The sequence below is a fragment of the Manacus candei genome, unplaced genomic scaffold (assembly GCF_025592945.1).
Source record: "Manacus candei isolate 608988 ecotype Guabito, Panama unplaced genomic scaffold, ASM2559294v1 h1tg000008l, whole genome shotgun sequence".
Classification (NCBI taxonomy): domain Eukaryota; kingdom Metazoa; phylum Chordata; class Aves; order Passeriformes; family Pipridae; genus Manacus; species Manacus candei.
The window spans coordinates 1,303,746-1,329,544 of record NW_026138056.1 but is presented as its reverse complement, the minus strand read 5'-3'; the positions used below and the strand labels follow the sequence as shown (position 1 = coordinate 1,329,544).

General features: G+C 36.5%; 1 protein-coding gene across 1 annotated transcript in view; it reads right to left on the bottom strand.

Annotated features, from left to right (window-relative positions):
• CD226 (CD226 molecule) overlaps positions 1–25,425 on the bottom strand; it is a 30,880-nt gene extending 5,455 nt beyond the window's left edge. Inside the window, 5 exon segments of the mRNA XM_051775841.1 lie at positions 4,313–4,645; positions 21,304–21,420; positions 21,423–21,552; positions 21,555–21,620; positions 25,378–25,425. Of these exon segments, the coding sequence (XP_051631801.1) occupies positions 4,313–4,645; positions 21,304–21,420; positions 21,423–21,552; positions 21,555–21,620; positions 25,378–25,425 (694 nt within the window).
• Between the last annotated feature and the right edge of the window lie 374 nt (positions 25,426–25,799).

Below are 25,799 nucleotides of genomic sequence, written 5' to 3'. Positions count from 1 at the left end.
ACCTTCCTTAGGCATTTGTTTTCTTTAACTATACAAAACCTTTTGTAATTACTGACTTTAACATCCCAGTCAAGCTTTTGCAGAAACATGTCAGATGCGTGTCATGTGTCTCTTTAGTTCTTATGTTCTCAGCAAAGGTTATATGCTGACAGGAGGTTATTAAGTATATTTCCAGCATCAGTACAGTTTCTGTTAAGTATTGGACAACCCATCATAGCCTTGGTATCTTCTCTGCAAGTGTGCAAAAATTTTTTGTAGGAAGGTTTTCAACCTTCAGTGCTCCAACTTTGGTTTAGAGGAGGGAGCACTGATGAGTCATACAGTTATTTGTTTTAACAGGAGATTTGAACTTCACTGTCAAGACCTTCATGTATTTTGTCACATACATTGCTGGATTGGCACATATGGTGTGCTAACTAGACATCACTGAAAAAGTTTTCCACACAACTGAAAGGCAGAAATCCAGCACAAATGCATTCATGCCTAGAGAACAGTGGTTTGTTGAGTAGAGACCCACAGATATGGTTTGATATCTAGTGTTTGTACTGAATGATTGCATGAAGGAAGACAGAAGCTAATTTCATTCCTATCCTGGTTCTGCTCACCCCCTTACTGCAGTCTTACCTTCTGGCTGTTTCCTATGGCCCAGAGCTCCTCCCAGCTCACAAGGGCTATATGATAACCCCCAATGACTGGACAAATAGTCCCTGCTTTTCATCTGGATGCTATGAAGATCCTATTGGGTGCAATTGAAAGACATTTAAGGGCACAGTCAACATGCATTCACAAAGGGAAAGTCCTGTTTAACTAATTTGATATCCCTCTGCAATAAGGTCACCCATCTTCTGAGTAAAAGAAACAAATCCATCCTGTCTCTGCACCTGGGATGGAATAATTCTGGACACAAGTATAAACTGGGAGAGAAGCAGCTAGAAAGAAGCCCTGCAGAAAGGGATGTAGGGGTGCTGGTCAGCAGCAGGTTCAGTGTGAGTGATCCATGTTCACAGGGCAAATCACATCCTGGGGTGCATCAAACTCAGCAACACCAACCGATTAAAGGAGGTGATTATCCCACTGTAATCAGTGTAGGTGAAACCTCACTCTGAGCCCTATGTGCACTTCTTAGCCCCACAAATTTAGAAGGACGTGAAGGTACTTGAATGTGTGTAGAGGAAGGCAAAAATGCTGGTAAAAGGGTTAGTACAAATGTAATTCTGACCCCCTAAACATACATGTAAAGACAACTGCCAACCACCTTTTCAGATCTAGTGGGAACACACAGAAACATGTTTCTATTTTATTTTGTCCAAGAGAGCTTGCTATCCCATTTTCTGCTGAGGCAAGAAAAAAACTTATTAAATCTTCCTAAAAATGTCTAGGTCTTCAGGATGTTTAGGTCTTTCAACCCTGCTAAATTTTCAGTCCTTTCATATGACATCTCCCCTTCTTTCTGAATCATCTACCAAAACTATATGAATTATAAATGTACTTCCTCTCTTCAAAGACTGTCTCAAAGAAAAAAGCATGGTAAGAAAAAAACCAGAAACAGGTTCAGACGTGAAATCTGGTGTCATGAAAAATCTCTCTATTGATAGAATTTTTAGAAGAAGAGATATGGTGAAGAACACATCAGAAATGAATTCCAGGTCTCTTGAACACGTTGTATAATTATGTAATACTCAGCTTTCTGTTTCTGTAAGAGTTGTCCAACAAAAACTACATTTTTTTACATACACATTGCCTTATATGTTCCAGATTTTGAGGTCAAAAAATATTTGCAGATGTCCAATTTCAGCTGGAAATTCCTGTTTCTGAAAAACAAATCACAACATTTAGTGGGATAGAATCGATAAACTTAGTGATAATTAATTGATGTCATGGTTTCATTTTCACTAATGTTCAAAAATATTAAGTGCATGCTGACTTCTGCTGATACAACTGCAAGAAGTGCTTTCACAATGCTTGAATACCTATTCCTTCCTCTCTCCCTTTTTTCTTCACAGGCATTCCATGTTGTTTTTCTTTGCAAAAATATATTAACCTTTAGATAAGAAGAAAACTGCATCTTTCGACTGTACCACCTCTTGGAATCAGCAGTTTTTGAATTGTTATCAATTCTGCAAGTAATCCTGTGCTCTTAATACTGCTTTTCACCCAAGATTCCTCTTCTTTAAAAGTTCTTGAGGTCTTTTCAAAAACAGCTTCAAAAAAAGAAAAAAAAGAAAGGGTTCTTATCTTTTATCTTACCATCTTTCAACCTAAACAGAGTTTTCTATATTACTGTTTACAGTGCAGTTCTCCTCTCACCACCTAGACTCAGTATTTCAAAAAAACTCTGGCTTTTCCCATGCAGAATCACACCAACAGACTTAAGCGTTGGAAGAGTTTGGTAGCAAATCCAAGCTACAGTGTGGCTCAACTGTAATGCTAAGTCAAAGAAAATTACATGACTGAACTGGTAGAAAATACATAATAAAAATAGTGTGTCAGGTTCCTGGCACCACTTGGTTTACTCAAGCCAGAACTGTTGGATCAAGAAGAGTAAGTCACTCATGAGCTTGTGAGAGACTTCACTAGCTGTGTCACCAGGTGAGATGGAAGCTAAAGTAAACAGAAAATATTACTCTACAGTTAGGATATGCTTGATTATATCAATTCAGGCAACATTTTGAAATTCCAATGTTTAAAATTGTCAGAGGTGAGAGGACATTTTGTCCTGTTTTCTCTATTCTTCTCTATTCTCTTAGTTCCTCTATTCTTACATTCTGCTCACTTTCATGGATTTCTGTGGTCAAGTATTCAGTTGTAGTGGTTTGGGCTTTGTTTTCCCCCAGAGGCTAAGAAAAGTGGTAGACCCCAAGGGGTGGAAACCCCTGGAAGTTTTGAAGTTCTGCCCAATGGGCGCTCCTGCAAAAATGTCAACATCCCACAAGCTCACCGGAAGAGATGAGTTGTAGTTTGGTCATCATGTTTTTTTTCCAAGTACAACCTTCACTTCTCAATTAACCTAATCACGGATTAAATGTATTCTGCAGTTTTACACCCCATGCCACAGTATTGTCAAAGAGATGTCTACTAACACTCATGTATTACCAGGAACAAAAGCAGAAAAATGAAAGCTGAACTGAATGCAGCAACAGAAGAAGGAATGGGGTGGTACAAGAATCATGTCTTCAAAATATGTTCTATAGAGAAGAAGCAAAACCAAGTCTTTTTCTTTTTTTTTTTTTTTTTTTTGAGTCATAACAGAAAGTAAACATAAAGGTGGGATTCAACACACAGTTTGGGAAATCTTGGGTCTGTGTGTGGGGACATGTAGCTCCCATTATAAGCTAACTGTGACAATAGTTACAGCAAAACCTAGAAAGCTGAGAGAGCTCCATGAGGAAACTCCCTACCTGAATAAAGTAGAGGTCAGTTTACAAAATTCTACATTTTCAACTGTGAGTGTGCTCTTTGCCTTCACTGAAGGACAGGTCTCATCCTCAGGGCCCTGCAGTACACTGCACTAATGGGGAATTTCCCTTGTGCCTTCTTTGGTAGAATGCCCACCTCTCCCTACAAACTAAGGCAATCTTTCCCCTTCCAAAGCATCTCTTTCTTCTAAGTCATATGAGGAGTGGCTGAAGGAGATGGGCTTCTTTAGCATGGAGAAAAGGAGGGTCAGGGGAGACCTTTACACTCTCTACAGCTACCTGAAAAGGTTGTAGAAAGGTGTGGACCAGCCTCTTTTCCCAGGCAGCTAGCAATAGGTCAAGAGGCTCCCTCAAGCTTCAGCAGGGGAGTTTCAAGTTGGACATTAGAAGAATTTCTTCACTGAAAGGGTGGTCAGGCATTGCAACAGGCTTCCCAGGCAGGTAATGGAGTCACCATCCTTAGAAGTGTTCAAGAAACAACTGACATGGCACTTAGTGTTATGGTTTGGTTGACATGATGGTGTTTGGTCAAAGGTTGGACTTGATGATCTTGGAGGTCTTTTCCAACCTTAATGATTCTATGATTCTATTCTATTCTATTCTATTCTATTCTATTCTATTCTATTCTATTCTATTCTATTCTATGATTCTTAACATCAAAACAGTTGCCCACAAACAGTTCTACACTCCTATAATGAGATCGGACGAGCTTAAAGCCGGCTTATTTCTGTGGAAATGAGATTGTTAACTTTGCTGTCTTTTACATCCTGCTAATTGGAACACAGTACTTAAATAAATCCTCACTTGTTACTGAAGAGTTATTTTGTATGGGTAAAAGTGCTAATGCGTCAGAAGGTCCTGTTTTGAAAACATTTAAGACTTCTTCCTTTACTTACCAGCCACAGTAGAACTCATCACATAGGTTTTGTTTCTTCCAGCAGCTACACAGCAGTACATTGCAAAGTCAGAGGCTGCAATGTTTCAAAAGAAAATCCTGGAGTTTGCCTGATGAGAACAATCCACCCATGTATGCTCTTTGAAATCTGAAACAAAGCTTTACTTTCCTGAAGAGTTGCACAGAATGACAATATCTACTCAATTTGCTTTAATCCTTTCCAACGTTGCTTGCTGCACCAAATCTCCAATTTTATAAAGGCAAGAAAAAATAACATTTCCTCCTGCTTTGGTAAACATGGTATTGTTTTGTTTCTCAGACACTTCAAAAGCATCTGTTGAAAAACACAAAACTCAACAAAAACCTGCTTATAACTGACTCAAGGGAAATGCAATATCAGCAATGCCTATATGGCAAATATTAATGAAATTGACTTACAGCAGAAAGATATTCAAATAATTTGAAATGCTAAAAAATATTGTTTATACCCATCTATGACTATATTTTTGTGCACATTTAGATAAAACTGTTTATAGAACTGTGGGGCTGTGATGACACTGCAAGAAAGCTATTTCTATGCATTTCGAGTACATGAATGTTCTATTAACAATTTCAGAAATTCAGCAGCATAAATTATGGGGCCAGTCTAATTAAATTTGTGATAGTCTTGTTCTGCTTTCACACTAGTTATCATAAGAAAGTGGTTTGATGTGACCCTCAGGACATGCATTTAAATTATGGTAAAAGTCATTCCAGCCTATGAACTGCAATTCCCCCATTCACAAACCTAACGTCTTCAATAAAAAAATTTTTGTCTCTTCATATTCTCTACTTGTGAAAAACCGCTGTGATTGTCTGTGGTATGAAAGACTTCCAGACAAATTCAAGACTTCAATCACGTAGAAACCATAGATACATTATATCTCAAACGATTTTGACTGAAATCCCCTTGCTCTGTTATTGCTTTAGTAATATAATTCACTGATTACAGATTAAGAAAATAAATTTTTAAAAGTCTTCAATTGAAAGAATGTCAATTTCTCTGATATTCAGAGCCACTTGATTTCTAACAACTTTGTAATGCCTTTGTCTTGTAAGTTAGGACTAGCACTGTCATCTTTCTGAAGAATTTAATGTTGGAAAAGATTAATGATCAGACTGTTTATCCTACATTGTAAAATCATTAATCTTTCAAGTTCTTCAGTGAGATCCTTATTTTTATTAGATGTTTTTAAGCAAAAGAAGTTACTACTGTATATTTTTAATGTGTTTACCTCTATCTGTGGCAACAACTGGAAAGTAAATATCTGACCTAGGAAGAAATTATTCCATTAATGTTGACAGGATAGAGTCCCTTGTGGGAGCCTGTAACTTCAGAGACTTGTTCAATCTCTGTGAAAGAGTGAATGAAAAAGTCTAACCTGAAACTTTTTATCAATGGAACACAGCACAATAAAATTACATTCCCTCTGCCTTTGGAGACCAGAAACATGATTAAAACATTGAAATATTGAAAGACAAAAGGAACTGCGTCTAATGAGTTTACCTAAAAGAAAATTATTAAGGACTTAAAGATCCATGTAGACTGCAATCAAAGAGACTGAAAGTTAATGACAGAAAAGGACAGAAGAGAAATAAATTCACTAAATTAAACAGAAGGTACAATACAGTGAAGCTAATTGATTCCTTGGACAGCTTGCCAAAGACAGCTAAATTTCTATTACTGAAGTTGACTGCCAAGGCTGGATAATCATTTAAGTTATCATGCTAGTTCCAGCAAAAATTTTTATTCATGGAAGTCTAAGTGTTATTTAAATTAGACTAAATGACTGCTATGATGGGACTCTACACTTGCAAAATATGTTTGTTGAAGTGCAGTCCCTCAAAATTCACTGCAATAAAACAGGTAATTTTTTTATACCTAGCAGATGCAGATCTGTAGATTCATTCAGATCTGCTAGGGAAGTAAATGAAAAAGTCATTGAAATCAATCCTCTCTCTGATTTGTCATATTCTTTGAGGTCAGATACTTTCCTCAGACCTCTAAATTCCAGCAACTGCCTGCTTTACAGTAAACTGCATATTCCTTCCAGAGAAGTCTTCCCCTTCTTCATTGTGCAGTCTTTGCTGTCATCTGCCACTATGAGCAAGCCCTACTGCTGTCCACATTCTCTTCAGAAGCCTTGAGGTCTCCCTGTCTTCTCCTGGGTCCATCTTTCTGGTCCTGTTTGTTTCATAGCAATGCCACCCTGAACTCCAGGTATGTCAACATGCTTAATAGGGAAATTATGTGTACAATGATGCTGCCTCCCACCTTCCAGAGGATTCCCATCTGACCCAAATGACAGCTAGCCAGGACCTTGTAACAACCAGACTTCTTCTCTGCTGCTGTGCTGTATATTTTCTAGAAAAATGTACATTACACATATGGTCAAGTGGGAACAAAAAGATAAAATATTTTCTACCAGAATTATTAAAATCCCCACTGTCTTAAAATTTATTAGTTAACTCTTGTGTTATATTTGCCAAACAACATATCCTAGTTTCTCAATAATACATGATATTACAATATTGTGATGTACTTTAATAGGTACCTTGCAAAGCTAGGGTTGCCTTTCAAATTCGGTGGAGACTTTCCAGATACGAATCTTGATATAATTGTATAACCTGCTGGTATTCGAATAATGAATGTTAGGTTAATAGTGAGAACTGTGCACAAACAGCCAAATTAAAATAGAAACAGTTTGGAGATTCTTGGCTGTTCTATATTCTATCATAACTATTTTCAAGCACAGATATTATGACTTCTTTTTTTGGTATATGTATTTTATCTGAAACTATGCAGCAACATTAAGGTATTTTCACTCTTGATGAACAGTGTAAATGCTTCCCCTTCTTACAATATGGTGCATTGAACAATTTATATGATTATGTAAGGTACAAACAATGGAGAATCAGGCCTACATCTTTCTAATTAGATCTTCTAAGGACACCAAAATATTCCAGGCTTTTGTTTTAAGCAATTGTCCCATTTTATTTTGATACCAGCATCAGCAGAGTTCTTTCATCTTCCTTCTCCTCTGTTCAACCACTCACTTGATTTAGCACCTTTCTAAACAGTTTCTTTGCTTTCAGTCGGGTACATGTGGGATGCAAACCTCCCGCTCTGAGAAACATTTCTACAGGAAAAAAGCACAGCCACGCACCTTCACCCCTACACATGCACAACCCAAGGTGACACACCATGCGTGAACATTTCAGAAATCCTAAATAAAAATTTCTCATTACATCTGATAAAAATAGGCTTCGCCTGCCTGCTGCTTACTCCAGACACTGCCACTTGCTGCCCATGGTCATGTCATCCTGCTTCCTGAATAGAAAGTAGGAGGAGGCGAGAGCACTCACGGTCCATGGGCCTCTGCTTAGTAAGGAAGTGCTCTATGCTTGTTATCCTCCATGCACCTGTTTCAGCAAGATGTTATCTCGTATTTTGCAGTTGTATCTATTTTTATCTGCTATTATTTAAAGGGGAAAAATGCAAGCTTTCATATTTTTAAGATACATAATCTTCTAATATTTTTCTTGGAAAGCAAATCTCAGAAATATAGAGGTATAAAAGAGTTTAGACCAACCCTACAGGATTTAAAGGATCAAACAACTAAATTAAAATTCTGCAGCAGAGAAATAGTTGAAGTTGAGAAAATCTTTTGGAGAAATAATAAAATAATGGTGTGATTTCCTCCCTGTTCCCTGCACTTGCTACAAGGACTTAAAAATCAAGACAAATCTCATGTAAAAATTTGATCCCAATTCTTTGGGGTACCGATTTTCAGCCTTTCTCCTTTTTTCCTTCATATATCATCTACTTATTTTTTTATTTTATTTAGTTTGGGTTTGGGAGGTTTTTTTGTTCTTTTGCTGTCTGATAAGACACAAATCAGCTGATTTTGTTTCTTCAGAAGGAAGTTGCTTAGATACCTTTATTTGTATTCAGGTATTCATTTTTAAATTCAGTATCTATGATGTTTTAGTTCCTGTTCACTGTAATTTTCACCAGTCCCACACATATAATTTTCCACAAGTTCCAAAGTTGCACTCTGGATCTGGATTGCACATCAATCTCATGCACTACTCCTGGTTTAAAATCATATACAAAGAAAACAAGATTCAAACTTCAACATCAGCTCTGCAACTCCAGAAAGGCAAAATTCAGTAAAATCAAGAAACAGTAAAATAAAATGTATTGAGATACCCTCCTGTCTTAACACATTTCTGTATCTCTGCAGAGGCTTAAAGCGCAGGTCAAGTACTAACAGACCTGGTTTTATACCAAGACAGTTGCACCAGTTGATGGAGGCAAGTGAACACAGAGCCGAGCAACAAATGAAGGGAATCGTATCCTATCCTAAGCCAGACCAGCACAAAGATATTTTCGATGTGCTTGCATTTATCAAAAGGTCAGAACAAGCTCATAGTTCTCAGACTGATGGTAGCAGAGCTGCCTTCAAAGCAGTTGCCCTTAGGAAGTAATGTTCTCCTTCAGAAATAACTAATGATCTTAGCAGACTTATCAAAACTGCAAAGCTATCTTAACTCTACAGCAGAGACAGGTTCCCAGGTCCCACTTGGTTTGCTGAAGCTCCACATACAAACACAACTTTCTTCATCTGCTTGAAATAAGCAGTGACAAAAAAACAATTGCAGATGAAAAGGAGGCTTAAAATTTTATGAAGATGAACTTTCTCTGGGGCTCTTCTTTTCACCAAGAAAATCAGCTTTCAGGAGAGAAAATATTTTGAGTGAACCCTTCACCTTTACTGAATAGACTAAATAAGGCATTATATTTGGCTCCTAAACTGTCTTCCAACTGTATTAGCACATACTACATGATTTTGTTGAGTTTCTATAAACACAGTTTTGCCCTTTTTTGGATGACACAGAGTAACATTGAAGCTTAACTATTAAATAAGTTGGAAGAGTAAAGATCTCCATTGTAATGAGCTCCTGACACCAGTTCTACCACCAGACCAGAAACCAGTAGTAGTGTTGTGTTTGAAAAGAATGCATTCTCCTAATAACAACTAATTGGATCATAAAAATTAAAGTGAAAATACTTATACTCCCATAACCTCAAAATATCCCTTTAAATATATATTAAATTTTATTGCTAAAAACTTGGTGAATCTTTCCGTACACATTATTAATTCTGCATAATATTCTGACCACTTAACATAGAATTTTAATTCACCTGCCAGTTCCAGGTTGTTTGCAAATATTCCATTACTCTTTGTTGCTATTTTACTGATTTGAGCTGAACTTTATTTGCCTAAAGTGCAAAGAAAGGGAGAAGTCAAAGAGAGGGAGAGAGAAAGAGTACAGTGCTAATAAGAGAAAATCATCTCCTCTTCAGGTATAAACATTCATGAACTTCCAGCAAGGAGAATTTAGTTGCTGGGAAAGAAGTCATCTGATAAAAGTATGTAACACACAATGGCAGGATTCAACCGCAGGAGAGTCTTGAAGATCTGAGAGGTCAGAATTTCAGATTGTCATCCTCTGCAGGAATTTCATCAGTTCAGGATGAAGAGATTTTGTGAACAATAGGAGTTCAGTGAGAAGACAGGAGTGACACAGAATACTATACTCAGCCTTCACTTATTTTTAATGACCCATGCTATCTCACAGTGGATAAAGGAAGAGAAATGCTGTACTGAGAAAGTGCATGTCACAGTGTGCATTTGTGCCAGTTCACACCTTCCACAAGCCTCTTGAGGGTCAGACTTTAGGCAGAGCAGAGGATATCATGGTTTAAGCCACAGAGAAGAAAAAAGACAGGGAAGAGGGAAGGAAAAGGATGTGAAAAATCAAGCTGGATCCTAAGGACAAGTACTTGAACCAGTGTTTCTCTAGAGGGAAAACGAATGATGCCAAGGCAATGGACAAGGTACACACCCAACCTGCTCAGCCTCAGAAGCGATATAACGCCCAGGACTGTAGCATGAGGATACTCTATGGGAATTTTGCTGTCCAGCATCTCAGATCCAAGCTGTTATTTTGAAATAGATTGTTCTGTGGGCTGAAAATATATTGGAGAAGAAGAAAACAAATAGTTTATTTCATAAAAAGTTTGTTATGTAGATTGGTACCAAGTAAGTAAATGGAAGAAATCAATATATCATCAGTATTTTTTACAAATGTTTCCTTCCCATTTCTTTTTGTCCTTATTAAGTTATAAATTATATTCCTGTCTAACAGGCCAGCTGAAAGAAAGGTTCAACATTAGAAATATAAGCAGGAGAAAGTGGTTTTGCAGATAGGAAAATTTCAGAACTTGATATAGTAATTATCTGTTAGTGATTTCCTTTAGAGTACTTTGATGTTGAACTATCTGAATCTGTAATTCTTTTTATGCTCTGCTTTTCATCTACCTCTGTTCATTCTATAAGTTAACTTTTATTTCCCCAAAAAAAATATTTTTCATCTGTCCTACACAAATTAATGCTATCTCCTTAATTCTGAATATTTTAAAGCTGTCACTGTGCACTTTCCATTTTCCCCTGCAATTACATCCAGTGATGATTTCCAAATTGCATTATCTCAAAATTTCATCCATCACGTTTACACTTTGAGAAACAAAAAATTAAGTTGTAAAACTCTTGGATATGGATTTAACTACTGGGTGTCATAGCAGTTATGGTGGGTGCCAGAGATAATGCCATACTTGAGTTAAACTGAATTTCCAAGTGATGGCTGCACTGAATAGAGTTTTGGAATAGCATCTGAGAAGATGCATTATTTTTGGCTTATAGAAGTAGCAGAATACTTACCACCTAAAAAAATTTTTTAAACCACTAGATTCAACACCAGATCAGTTTTGGCTTTCCTAACTGCACCTATTCTTCCTTGGAAAGTGTTCCCAGTTTCCTGCCAGGACAACTGCTCCTGCTTCCATCACATCTATACTTCTTTTTATGTTTGAATCTAGTCAGAAGTTTCGTATTCATTCAAGAAGGCCTTTTGCCATTTTTGCTTGATTTCCTGCTTGTCTGAATGGTCCATTAGAGAAAGTTTTCCTTGAAAATCTTTTCTCCATCACCCATAGGATTATTCCAAGATTTCTGAACAGGTCAAAGTCTGCTCTTCTGAAGCCCAGAGCTGTGATCCTGCTTTTCAGTTTTTATGTTCTTGTCTTGAGATCATGAACTCTACTAAGCAGTCAAGGTTACCTCTGATCTTCACAGTCCCAACAAATTATTTCTTCTCTGTAAATCTGAGGTTGAGTAGAGTGCCTCCTCTCTTCATCACATGAGTGAGGAAGTTATCACCACTGTACTGCAGACACCTGTCACACCGATGGTGCCCTGCTGTGCTGCTCCTTTATAGATACCAAGTGGTTGAACTCTCCCATGGGAATCATAGAATGTGAAGTTTCTTCCAGTTGTCTAATGCAGCCCGCACTATAACAGGCCTGATCACTCTGATCAGGAAGTCAGAGGCAGACACCCACCACAACATCACCTACGTTAAAATGACTGTTTATCCTGATCCATGAGGTCTCAGCTGTCTCATATGCATCATTAGGGAGAGCTTCTCGCATTCCCACTGCTCTCTCACACAAAGGGTAACTCCCATTCACTACCATCCCAGTCTGTCTTTCCTAAGGAGCCTGTATTCAACCATTGTAACGCTCCAGTCAATTGGGCCATCTCACACCTCTGTGATCTCAACTGCACATAGAGTTCTAATTCCTTGTTTGTTGCCTATGCTTCACTGGTATACAGACACTTCATATGGTCTTCCAGTCATGCTAATTTCCCAGAAAATATATGAGAGATTTCTAACAATTTGTCCTCTCAGCATTTCCGTATTTGTGTGGACATATTTGGAATAGTCACCCTTGTGCTGTTTTCTTGTTTTCAAGGTGTTTCCTGTCCATATAATTGCACAGCATTTGTTTGTCAGTCCAGTCCACTTTCTCTCTCACATATGGGTAGTCAGCTCACTGTCCTGTTGCAGGTCCCCTCACCAGCCTGTTGGTAAGGATGCTTTTTCCCTAGGTGCTCAGGTGGATCCTGTCTCTTCCTAGCAGTCTCTGATCATCAAAAAGAGTCTATGGTGATAAAACGTAAAATGTTGTTGCTGCCAACAGCCATACAACTGAGCCTTGTTCTTCTCTTCCCAGGACATTTTCTTCTTCAGCAGAATCAAGAAGACACCACCTAAGTTTCCCGACTCCTTGATCACAAACTCCAGCACCATGTAGTCATGCTTGGTGTGCTCCAGGCCTCTCCTGGACTCAGCTTTGGAACACATGGAAAAGCATCAGGACAAGCCTCGGCACTCTCACTGCAGCATCTGAGTCCACCCTGGCAAGCAACAAATGTCCCCAGACAGAACATTGGGTCAGCAGATAAAAAGACAAGTGAGATCCATCCACAAATCATCACAAAACAGATAAAAGTCAGATAATAGTTATAGCATCCAGCTGACACACAATGCATGTTCATCAAAGCAATGCTTGTAAGGAACATATAAAACATTCCTTCTAATTTTATCTTACTTTGGTAAAAGCACAGCAGCCCTCATGGGTACCGAATGTTACAATTTTTTCCTTAACATAGCATATTCTGTTGCAAACAAAGTAGCCAAGGGCACATAATAGCATCATTATTCTTAGTAACTAACTTAACGTTCAAAATGGTAAGAATTAAAAAGAAGAAAAGAGGGGAAAAAATGTCAAAAAAGTCCCCAGAGCTGAATAAAAGGATCTGGATGCTCTGACTGCTAGCCAAATAGAATTGAGTGTTATCACATTGTCCGTTTACAAAAGACAAATTTTCTCAGGTATGTCAACAGAGAGTCATATACAAGACAAAGGAGGCATTATTCTGCTCCACTTAACAATGGTAAGACTTTAGATGGAATGTGGCTTTTCATTCTATGTACCTTATTAAAATAAGGTTATACACAAACAGGAGAACATTCAGATGAGGACACAAATGATGAAATTTAGAATCATGAATTGAGAAGAAAAGTTAAAAGAACTGTGCTTGTGCAGAAATATCATAGAATCATAAACATCTTGGGTTGAAAGGGACCTTAGAGATCATCTGGTTCCAATACTCATGCTGTAGGCCGGGACATCTTCCACTGAACCGTGTTGCTCAGAGCTTCACCTAGTCTGGCCTTGAACACTTCCAGGGATGGGGCATTCACAATTTCTCTGGGTGAAAAACTGAAGGTTGGGAGCATAACCCTTTCTCTCCTTTTTTTTTTTTTTTTAAGAGGACTACAGTGAATAAAGTCAGTATTAAACAAGAGATATCTAGGCTAGATATCTAGGCTAGATATAATGGGAAAAACATCTCCTTATAAGGCTGGTTCTGCACTAGTGTGACTACACAAGAGTTTAATGCATGCATTTCCAACATGGGAATCTGTCAAATATGTTAAAGTTATGTTTATCCTGCCTCAGAAGGCAGAGATGGATGAAATTAATTTGGAATGTCTCTTCTAGCCTGAACTTTCCACAATTCTATAATTCTTTATGACCAAAACTTTTCCTTCAGAAGGGAAGATATCTGTTCTACCCCTGGCAGGGCTGGTTTGGTTTCTCGCCTTTTATATTGAAGGGGCATCCAATCATAAAAGATAAAAAGTTCATCATAAAAGATAAAAAGTAAGAAAAGCAACATTTAACAGGTAAATAATCACAGCAGAGGTGTGAAAAAGGTAGCTTCACTTGCCTCCATCCTCTTGCTTCCTAATTAGGTGCTGACAAGACACAGTGTAAGATACAGAGTAGTTCTTGCTCTGGGGAGCTCAGCATCTGAGCCAAACAATGAAGATCCCTCAGGATTAGTTCTTGCTTCCATGTGCTTTAAAGGCCTGATAATTTTTCGCTGTAGACCTATGAATCACATTCTAAACTGAGACAGAGATAAATAGAAAGCAAGTTATTTCAGGTGAATAGGGACTTGAAAAAAATCCTATGCAACGTGCTGCTTTTGGCAGGCAGAAGAGCATTAATATAGAAGTAAGTGCTGAGTGGCATGGATATAATCACACTATCCAAGAATAGAAAAGCTCTATCTCTGCTATTACAGAAGAGGTTGATCACTCTATTTAAAAAATGGGAGTACTTCATGGTACATCTGGCATTTAAATACTCTATTAATGAACTTCCATTCTTATTCAGAGTTGCTAGCAAAACAAATCCCCTGAGCAAATGGTCCATTGTCACTGATTGAAGAAAATACAAATTTACTCATGAATTAAAAAAAAAAAAAAAGAAAGAAAAAACCCACTAAAACAGCAAAAAACCTCCCAACAACTTATGCAATTCTGAAACTCTGAATAATTCACATTATGAATACAAAAGTCACCACTAACATCAAAAGAATATTTTTCCCATTCTATTTGGAGCATGGTGGGGAAACTTCTAAATCAAACTAGTACTATTTTAACACCTAACTGAAATAAAATTCCTGAGAAAATAAACACAGTTTTCAAAATATATAGAAAGTCTTGCTAGAATTAACAGTTCTGAAAGACAAACAACACAGGACAAAAATATTTCAGGTAATTTTAACTTCATTTGTTCATTATGTAAATAAACATACAACACTGTTTGGCCATAATTGCCAGTTTTCAATTAAACAGTTTATATGTCACGTAATTCTTCACTGCTAAAGACTTTTGACTTCCCATCTGGATGTGTAGTAAAGGCATAGTGCATAGTTAGAACAATATTGGTTTGTAATCTCTCTAATGTGTTCATTATATTCTATATTTTAAGGTAAATTTGCATTGTAAATTTGCCCATCATGTATTATAAGATCACTGGTCTAACTTTGGCTGATTGAGTTCTATATCACAAAGCTCTTCACAAGCTGATTTATTCTACTTCTAAGACCATTTTTGCATACATTGAATCATTTCTGCTTCTGTTATATTTAAAATAATCAATATCCTAATTATACATTTCAGCTAAAACTTTAAAACTCTTAATTCAGGGACTACTACATTTCAAAACAATGCAACCTAGAGAGCTAAGTATTACAAGGCCAAGTGGTTTGTAAGGCTATGTGAAACACATGAAGCCAGATGCACCTATCAGCGCTTCTCAATGCAGAATGAGTCAGAGGATAGTTTATGATTGTGTAGGAGGCATTAATACAGTGGTCTGGAAATGGGAAATTATTGCACTGAACTGCAGCTGACAAGAAAATTCTTCACTTCATACTTTCATAAGGGCAAGACAGAAGAGGGTAAGATTATTGTTATGGGCAATGACAATAGAAAGCTATAACCTAGCAGAAATAGTACATCATGTATCACCACACATATGAGAGTGCAATAGGTAGAAAGTTTTACATAGTGTCTATACAGGGAGCCTAAATTATACTCATTAATTTCTACAAAACACCGGACCTGGAAGATATTTTTGCATGTAGATTATCACTAATTTATTTTGCCAGGTTGGGAACAAGACAGAAATACACTTCAGATTTGAGAAGTCTTAAGTTCTAGATGAACAGATATTAATGGAAATCATATTTTGAACCAAATGTTTGTCTGCTATCTTGTCTTAACCTTTCCTGTTGATATATCCTCATTATAATGCTCCATAGAGTCAAGTATGGCTGAAAAACAGCAGACTAAGAACTTTAAGGCAGATAAGTACAACAGGACGACATGACAAAACCTTAACTTCCAGGCCAGAATAATTCCTTAAACTCTTTTTCTGTAAGTTGATACTTTATTCATGTTTTAAAAAAGAATCCCATCAAAAATGAGTAACTGTTGTACTGACGGCTTTAACTGAAGAGAGGAGAACCAAAGGACTGAAAACAGGTCTGGAAAAGTATCAAGTAAACAAAGGGATCCATGTATCAAATGGCCATAGGTAAACAAATAACTGGACAAACTAGAAAAAGACATTGGTCATAGCATGAAGAGAAAAAGAATTTTCCCACAACCTCTTCCCACACCTTTGTAAATGAAAGTCATTCAAGTCTCCATTCCAATGTGCTTGACACAGGAAACATAACCTTTCTCTGCGCACACTTCTTTGCAAAAGTTAATAGTTTAAAACATAAGAAAGATTGCAAGACCTCCTGCTGTTGCTTTGCTGCTGTTAGGTATGTGGCTGGCAATGCTGGTGAAACGACACAGTTGTTTAATGTGTTTTGAGTGACCACCTGGGATGACAAGTTAAAGATGCACCTCTGTACACTCCTGCCCAATGGACTGCCCAGCGCACTGCTCTCTCTATGCTTTCCATTTGAAATTAAAGTTGCAATCTCTGCACCTTCAAATGCTTTCTCTTCCAGGTAGCAAGTGCATGAATTAACATCTTTTTGATGATCAACAGTTCCTGTGTAACATCTCACATTCTAGTGACATTTCCAATTCTAACACTTCTTCTCTTAGTAGTGACTTCAATCCCTGCTCCTCACACTTCATACTGAGCTCAAAATCAATCTTCAGACATACATCTCTAAGCACTGTACATAAGAAACTACAGATCACCCTTAAACTGCTTGTTAAGAATGATGGAATAAAGATAGTGGCTATTCTTACATAATCTTTATATCTTAGAAAAAATGTACAAGAAGTCTTCACTGAAAGTGAGAGTTTTGTCTGCTTAGTGCAGGAGGATTTGTGAGTCATAAAATGTGGGAATATTAAGAGTAAAAAAAAAAACGCTGAATTTAGTTCTGAAAACTGTTGGATATATGCTCACACTGCAGGAAAAAAAGAAGTATCAGATTCACCCAGCTGGCAAGTATCTTCCTGTGGGATAACTAGACTGTTCTTTGACCATACATTCACGTGTAACTGTGGAAGTACGAACTCTCAAGTTCTTTGCAATTATGATGCAGAATTTTAGCACTGCATCCACTTGTAAGAATATCCTTTAGCTACAGTATATGTGAAGTTTCCAGTATAATATCCTGAATATTATTTCTTTTCTATCAATCTGTTTCATTAACTGCCCATAAAGAAAGCATGGGTGACATTGTGCAGTCTGCAAGAGTTCTCTCTCACCTATTTCTTAGATGCCGTAGGAAATTTTTAGCTGAAATTTAAGGCAAAAAGAACAATATCTATCCTAACATTTTTCTTGTATATTCTTATAAAGTTCCAGGACTAAGCTCAGGCCAAATCTAGTAAAAAAAAATACATATATATATATGTATAAAAAAATCAGTCATTAGAATAATTGCATCAAAAATCTTACCTAAGTGGTGATTTATCACCACTTCTAGGGTCTTCCATCTACCAATGATACTATGAGGATAGAACACCAAGAAAAGGCCTCTGTAATGAGAGCTATAACGTCCCTCAGACAGTTATGCCAGTTCAGCAGTTGTTTAAGATTATTCAGTTTCTTACTTTTGTCCCTGATTGAAAAAGATTTGTGTTCGCCCCACCCAGACCATGGCGGAGTGAATCGCTGTTCTGCAACCAGAGATTGAGCCAGAAAGAGAGTCCTAAACAGAGTTTCTCCACCGTTATTTTGGCACCTCAGACATTATAAGACTGTTGTGGTCTCTTATTTCCTCACATATGAAAGGGTGCACCATGGACTTTTTTTTTATAAAGACACTTTTACTCTAAAGGGAAATAAATAGAGATGCTGTCAAAATACTAATAAAAAGACATGCTTAATACTTTTCAAATAACTGATTTCTTTTTTCTCTTTTTCTGTTTTTGCTTTAAAAGGCAATCCATGATTTCCAAACTTTTTTAACTTCTTGATCTTGCAGTATGAGGGTCTGGTTACCACTTGAGTTGCTGGACCTAGTGACACTACTGTCACCATTAGACACTACTTGAAATCTTTATTCATTAAGCATCAGCACTTAAGGCTTCAAACTATGCAAATCAGAATCATACCAAATTTACTCATTTCATATTCATACCTTTAAAATTTATACAAAGCACATGGAAAAGCAGAATCAGACTCATGACCTCTGTTGATTACCAGGAATGAAGCACTAGAGCAACTTTAAACAGTCTGAGTGCAGAAATATTCACTGTTTTGCAAGAAAGCAGAAGTTAATCCAAGATACTTTATCCAAGTTTATTAAATGCTAGCAGATATGATTGACATGTGAAGAACATTTCCCATTTAGCGTAGTTAAGAATCTCCATCACAAGCATAATGCCATATGGCATTATTTCCCTTTATTTCTACTATTTCTTTTAAATGGAAATTTTTAAAGCAAATAATATATTCTATATCTATATTCTCTTGTCAACTTTCATCGAAGTATGAGCTGCAGATTCCTCAATGGCATACTTACCTGCTTAAGCTGGTGCAGGAATGTCTCTGGGTCCAAGAGTAATAGGTCAGTGTAGATAAATCCTGGCAATTTTCAATGCCTTGGTAGCACAATTTAAATTATAAACCAGGCTTCAGTTTTGATTGACACAAAAAACCCTAATATCTACTTAAGTTCACTGTGCTAATTTACCAAGCAAGCTTAAGATTCATGGTGAATATTATGTTTCCACAAAGTTGCACCCTTTAAAGGCAGACACTTCACAACTTTAGCCTAGCCAACCAATATTTGAAACTAAAAGCATGAACTACAAGGCATTAGACACCATGCAATTCACAAAAAAAAAACAAAAGTCTATTAAATTTTTCTTGATTACCTGTTCGAAGAAATGGATTTTTCAGTAAGTTGTTTATTTGTCTGGGGGACTGTAGGTAAATTAATGCTTTTAGAAAAGTAATGTCTATTGGGAATCAATAACTTATAAATCCTAACACTGTAGTTGGAAAAAAGTTTAATTACTTATAAAATGATCATTCCAGTATGTTAGTCAGATTTTATAATTCCATCAAAAATAAGATTCCTTAAAAAGCACTTAATATACCAGGACCTCAATCATTTCTGTATATTAATATTCTAGAACAAAATCCATATGCAGTGAAATTATAAGACCAACACTCAGCTTGCTCAACACTCTTGTAGAAAAAAAGCCACTTTAAAGACAAACATAAATGTCCTAATTTTACATCTTAGAAGACAAAGAAGAAAAAAATATATAACTGGTCTCAGCAGCAAGTTAAAGTACTGGTGCATGGAAGTGAATTTGAAGTTTACAGTTTAATCAGAGCAAGATGTCATCCAGGACTTTAAAATATTTGGTACTGACAAAGGTGCTAGTAAAGTAAGATAAAACCCAACTGACAGTTCCACTATAATTATTTCATAAATAAATATCTTCTCTAGACTCTTGTTTTAATAACATATTTAATTTTCAGTGTAGATTGAAGCTGCAACATTTTATCTCCCCTGATGATACACTTCATTCTCTTCAGATCAGTGTTTATAAAGATCATGTTTCTACACATCTATCAGGAGCTGAATAGGATTGTTCTCAGAAATCTTGATTATTTAAAAGGAAAAGGATTAATTTCTATTCAAAAGTATAATCTCCCTCTGTAGTAGATTTAAATGGACACAGGGTTTGCTGTTGATTAAGCTTTCACTTTTAGTGTGCTCAGACCAAGACAGAAATCCCATGTACTGAGAATACTGATCCCTAGAGTATCATTTAAAAAATCATACCTCTGATACCCAATCCACTTTTCTGCAGTTTACAGTGTGCTGAAATCTGTGAGGCAATTGCCTATTGGAGGTACTGGACAGAAGCGTAACATTCCACAGAAAGATGACTGCCTTGTTTCTTGCATCATTTCAGATTAACTCTAGCAGAAACACCCAGGAACAAATAGCTGAGATCACTAATGCCTTGGCCGTGAAAAGGACTAAATGAACTTACAGATCTCTACTGCATCTAACTTTCAGGATTATACAGAAGATAAACCCACTGTGAATAAGGATTTAGCACTGCCAGAAGCCAGGTTGGACTGAACCAAGTAAGAGGTCTGTTTTACCTGTCTTTCAAGTGCTAGAAACTAAATTTCCTTTCAATCCATTATTTCCTAGCTGGGAAGTAAAATGAAATGTTGAATGGCATCTATTTTCACGCTGGAGAATGGGAAAAAGGACCAGAATCTTTCCACATTCAGAATAAGAAATCAAAAAAACAACAAGAGAAACTACTTCTCCTTTGAAGGTTATTCTGTCATATGTACATAACAATCTTCTAAAGATTCTCTCCCGTCAGAGATACTCAGTAATTTGTGCCATAGTTGTCAGTTGACCAATGCTGAATAAGCACGTACAGAAAATTACTAGTAAAGAGTTCTATCTCCTCTTAGACACAGAGCTGAAAGGGAAACCAAATGGATGAGTGGTCAGGTAATTACAGAGCCTTTGGAAAGTAGACAGCTACACAGAAAGTACATGGTCGTAGGTGAATCTTTTTCTCTTATTCTTCCCTTTTCCATCTTTAAAAAGTCTCCTTTTAAAGAAAGAGGTTCTTTTTCTTCATTTAAGCTTCCCTACTTCACTCCCTTTTGTTGCCACACCGCTCCAAAATGTTTTTTTTTTTTTCCTTCTGAAAAAGCAAGCACAGGAGAACTTTAGGTAAAAAACAATCCTAGTTTCAGACAAGGAATGCCCTCACCATATAACATGATCAAAATATGGTACCCTCCATGGGGAGTTACAAGGTTCATCCATGTAATTTCATGGGTAGTTGCAATTTCATCCTCTGAAGAGTTCCTACAGCTTGTTGGAATGCTACGAGAGCCTTGTCCCACTGGAAATATCACCATTGCAATGACCTGTAGTCTGCCATGTAATCCATGGCTGTTGTGAGTTCTGTCTGTCTTCTCCATCTCTGCTTCCCACTTCTCTTAAAATGATCTTTTGTCAAAGTACTATTTTTTTTCCTGTTGTGCTAGTTCTTTTCCCCAAATTACTCCATTTCAGCATCCTATGTAAGTGAAAAGAAAAATTGCAATGCCAGACACTCCCTGAATTGGTATGGATTTCTGCATATATCTGCATATATCTTGCATATATCTGAAATTTAAAAAACAATGAGGGATTTGATTACCTGCCTGAATAATTCCTATTCTCTTTTTCGAAATGCCATCTGGGGTAGTTACAATGAAGTAAATGTAAAGATCATTATCTTTCAAAATGCTCTTGATGAAGGATGAGGATTTGTCACCCTGGAAGCATTTACAAAATAAATTCTTCCATTGTATTTGTCTTTTCTATGAATGTCATAGGTTGGATGTAAGACAGTTGCATTTTCTTTATGAGTTACAGTAATTTTCATCCAGGATATCTGGATTATCACATCTTTTTTTTTGGATATATACATTGTAGTTTCACCTTCTCAGTAAGTTTTACAGATGAATCCACTAACTATGCTTCCACACTGGCTAAAGCACACACAGAAATTCAGTTTCAAAATTAGCATAATTAAAAATTAAATTTGTAGAGAAACCCAGAGACAATTTTGGTAGCACTTCAAGCAATACACTGAAGAAACAGTTTACTAAAAAATCTCCAAACCTTACAAATTATTATTACTTCTGAATTGTGAATATCATCTAACAGCTAAAATTTGTCTGACCCCCACAGTCACACACTCATGAATTGCAATCATAATCTGTCATGATATGATAAAAAAAGGAAAGATGCTAGATTTAAGAAAGTAACCTCGCTTCCACAAAGCTGGAGGCCAACAATAAAAAGAACTGTGTGGTCCATCTGAAGGAACACTGGAATCAATGACTACAGTGTGACATGGTTTTATTCAATCTCTGCACACCAAGTGCCTCTCTCACAGGATGCTTATACTTTTGAAATATGAAAAACACACTGTGCTTTTTACTTTTACATTCTAAGAAACACCGGGTTTGAGGCCTCAGTGCAGTTGCATCAAAGATTGTCTGAATTCCTACCAAAATCCATCTCAGAATGAAGTTTTCACTACTAATAAATATACAGCAATATGCATAAATACTGTGATGAAGCAGGGATCTTTAGGTTTCATCACCAGAATTCTTCCATTTGATGTATCCAAAATGAACAGAATTTTTCAGACAGTGCAGTTCAACATTTATCTACTATTCAGGAAGTACAAAATCTAAAGAGAAGATAAGAGTCTTCCTATATATTACAGGTCATAAGTCTGTGAGTAGTTATAAAAAGTAATGTCTTAAGGTCTGAGAATTTATTTGTGATAACATGTCATGAGGTATTATTTTGGGATCAAAATTATGCAGCTTGAAAAATCTTGTTCAAAGGTGTAAGAATCCTGACTATTCATGACTCATGTTGAAATTTGTCAAAACAAACCTCACTCTTACATTTTTTATGGATTTTTCTTGGGACAACTGCAAGCATGTTTGTACCTTAGGAGACTATAGTTTTATGGAGCTGCTTAAAATTAGAACAATATAACTGATTTGAAGTCAAAACTAAGCTTGAATCAATTCATTAAAATTCTCAAATGAATAAACAAATGTAATTGGAACAGAAGCTGACAGCAGAAATTAGTACTTCAGGTGAGTAATAGCCTGTACAAGCTTGAACAGGACTCAGCATTAGATCTGCTTAAAATACCTTCCACAATGCAACAACCTGCCTGGAAATAAAAATCTGTCTATATTTCTCTCTACAACGCTAGGCATGTTTTAGGATAATACAAACTACTGTTTTTTTCCAATTTGATTGATTCTCTGATTTTCATTGTTTCCAATGACTCCCTTTTGCCACTTCCCAGATAGATCTGTAATTCCCCATTGTTGCAGTACACTTATTTCTACTCTGCCTTGTCAACAAGCAGAATCTTCCAAATGATGAAGTAATAAAAAAATTGTACTCTGTAGCACTTTTTAACTCAAAAAGATGTACTACCTGAATACACTTACTTTGAGAAATCAATAAAGGGTAATATATAAATATATTAATAAAAATGTCTCTTTTGTCAAAATTAGAAAAAAAAATAAAATTATAAAGGTTACTTTTCACAGTCTCTTAAGCTGACGTGATTCTTGTGTTCCTGTTATCTACAACAATTTTTACAGAAATTTCAAGTATTTTATTAATTTTCTTCTTATGGAGGGCAACTCCCTGAAAAAAAGATCTGTGTTTCAGTGTGAAAAGGCAATAAACCTTGACTTTTTTTACTTTCTCTTTCCTTGTGATTTTTTGCTTTAGCAAGTGACTGCCTATTTTTTCCTGTGTGGGAAATCATGTTCACAGCTGTAGGTAAGTGCAGTTGCTGTTGATAATGTATTACTCTAAACAGGATTGGTTTTTCCTTTTATGAGGAAGTTGTATACTTGGAATTAATAGAATCAAAGAATCACAGAATTATAGAATGGCATGGGTTGGAAGGAATCTTAAAGATCACCTAGTTCCAAGCCCCCTTCCATGGGCAGGGACACTTTTCACTAGACCCGGTTGCTCAGGGCTCCCATCCAACCCCACCTTGGTCACTTACACAGATGGGGTATCCACAACTTTTTGGGAAAACTTGTGCCTCACCACCCTCATAGATTCACTAGATATGTTACAGATCAAAAAGATCCTTATAAAATAGAAAAATACTATATGCAAAATCTTTTCTTAAAAGCCTGAGCTTAGTTTGCATATCATATTTAATAAAACTGACTCTTCATTAAAATTTCTATTGACCTTGTCTCTTCATTTGTGCATTGTTTTTATTATTACTTCAATATTCTGAGAATTTCCTCAAATACTGGAACTTCACAGCAGCGAAGCAGCTTTGAGGATTAATAAAGTCTTAATACATGATTGGTTTCTTTTAACCTGCCTCATGATTTCTAAGAGTATTATTTACTTACATTTTAATTGAGTAATTGAAATTGTCCCAGACAATCCAAAATCTAGATTCACAAGGTACACCTAGATATTCCGTAGTCCATCTGATGCTCAGTATACATATCTAAATAGAAGAGAAATGAGCTGGAGACTGAGCCTGGTTCTATTTGCATGACAAAGTTATCTTTTCAAACAGATCAAAACATTAACTTATATTTAGCTTGTCTCAGGAAACACAGAAGTATTACTGATAAGAAAAGCAGGAAATGGGAAGCTTCAGATACTATACTGCAGATTTTGTATTGAAAATGAAAGAATTCAAAAGTCAAATGTGTCATGTTCCCAGATGTTTTGTGGCATTGTAGCCTTTAAACCTGTTACATTGGAACTATATGGATCCCATATTTAAAACTTTAAGCTCCTCCTAGCAGTTCTCAAACTGCAGTTGCAGAAGTGGCAAAAAAAGAAGCTACCTCTGTAACTCAAAATATTATTCTTTATTTAACAATATATATGCATATAGTAGTTTACAGATAAGTGATGTTCCGCAAAAATCTAAAGTAGAATGGAAAATATAAACAAAATATGTTAATTTTTTCACCATTATTATTACAAATTAAATTTTTGACACATCTGTCTTGTTTAACTGAAGCTGAGATAAAGTATTCATGAAGACTCCAAAACAAAGATATATTCCCTTAAATGAAAATTATTTTTCACTTATCTGTCTATATATATAAATGGCAATTTTATTGCTCTGAATTTCATGTTCCATTCCATTTCTCCTCATGTGGCATTTAAAGTAAAACAGAAGTTAAGAAATAAACTTCTAATCCCATATGATGACTAAGTATTGATGATATGTTAATGTATAAGGACATTTAATTGCTCTACAACAAACACAGTTACCACAAACATCAGGAATTCTTGGCCAGCTAGTCCCAAGAACAGTATCCCTCATCATGCCTGCTGAAAAAAAACCCTGTAACCAGAGCACTACCGGATCTCCCTCCAAAGGCTGCAGTTTAAGTCTCCTCTAGATGCCAGTAGAAGTCACCTGTACAGATTTGTCAACACACCCATGAACCATAAATCTGAAAAATGTAGGCACTCTGAAAGTTTATTTCACTGGTATAATTTGGGGATTGGCACATAAAGCATCATATTTTTACAGAAGCTGTAACCTATAAAAAGATAAACACACACCAGAAGATAAATATACTTCCACCCTACCCACCTGGGCAGTGGATGTGTCAGAGCAGGTATTGTAAGGGAAAACCCATTGTGCAGCCCACTCACTTCTAGCCTCTCCCCATTCCTTCCTTACCTCTTTTTGCCCTACCCCCACTTCACTGAAAGGCTGGAAAACCCTCATTTCTCCGATCATCTGTGGATACGAGACTCACAACAGCATCAGTAGCACATTTCACAGTCACTCCATCACTTGAGCAGTTCCTTGGTCTCTGCCTCTCTGTTTTTCTGCCCACTCTTCCCTACAGCATGTCTCTTCTTTCCCAGTTATGCCACTTTCTGGCTATCCTTTGAACCCCAAAGCAAAGGGAATGCTCACAAACAAGCCATATTTAACTAATAGTTGGCTAAATGCCAAATACAGTTTGAAAACAAAAGTAGCACAGTGGAATTTTCCGGCTGAATTTACAACCGTGGGATGTGGTTTAAAAGAAAAAAAAAAAGAAAGAGAAAGAGCAAAAAAGATTGTGCAGCAAACACAATGCAGATCTACAGCTT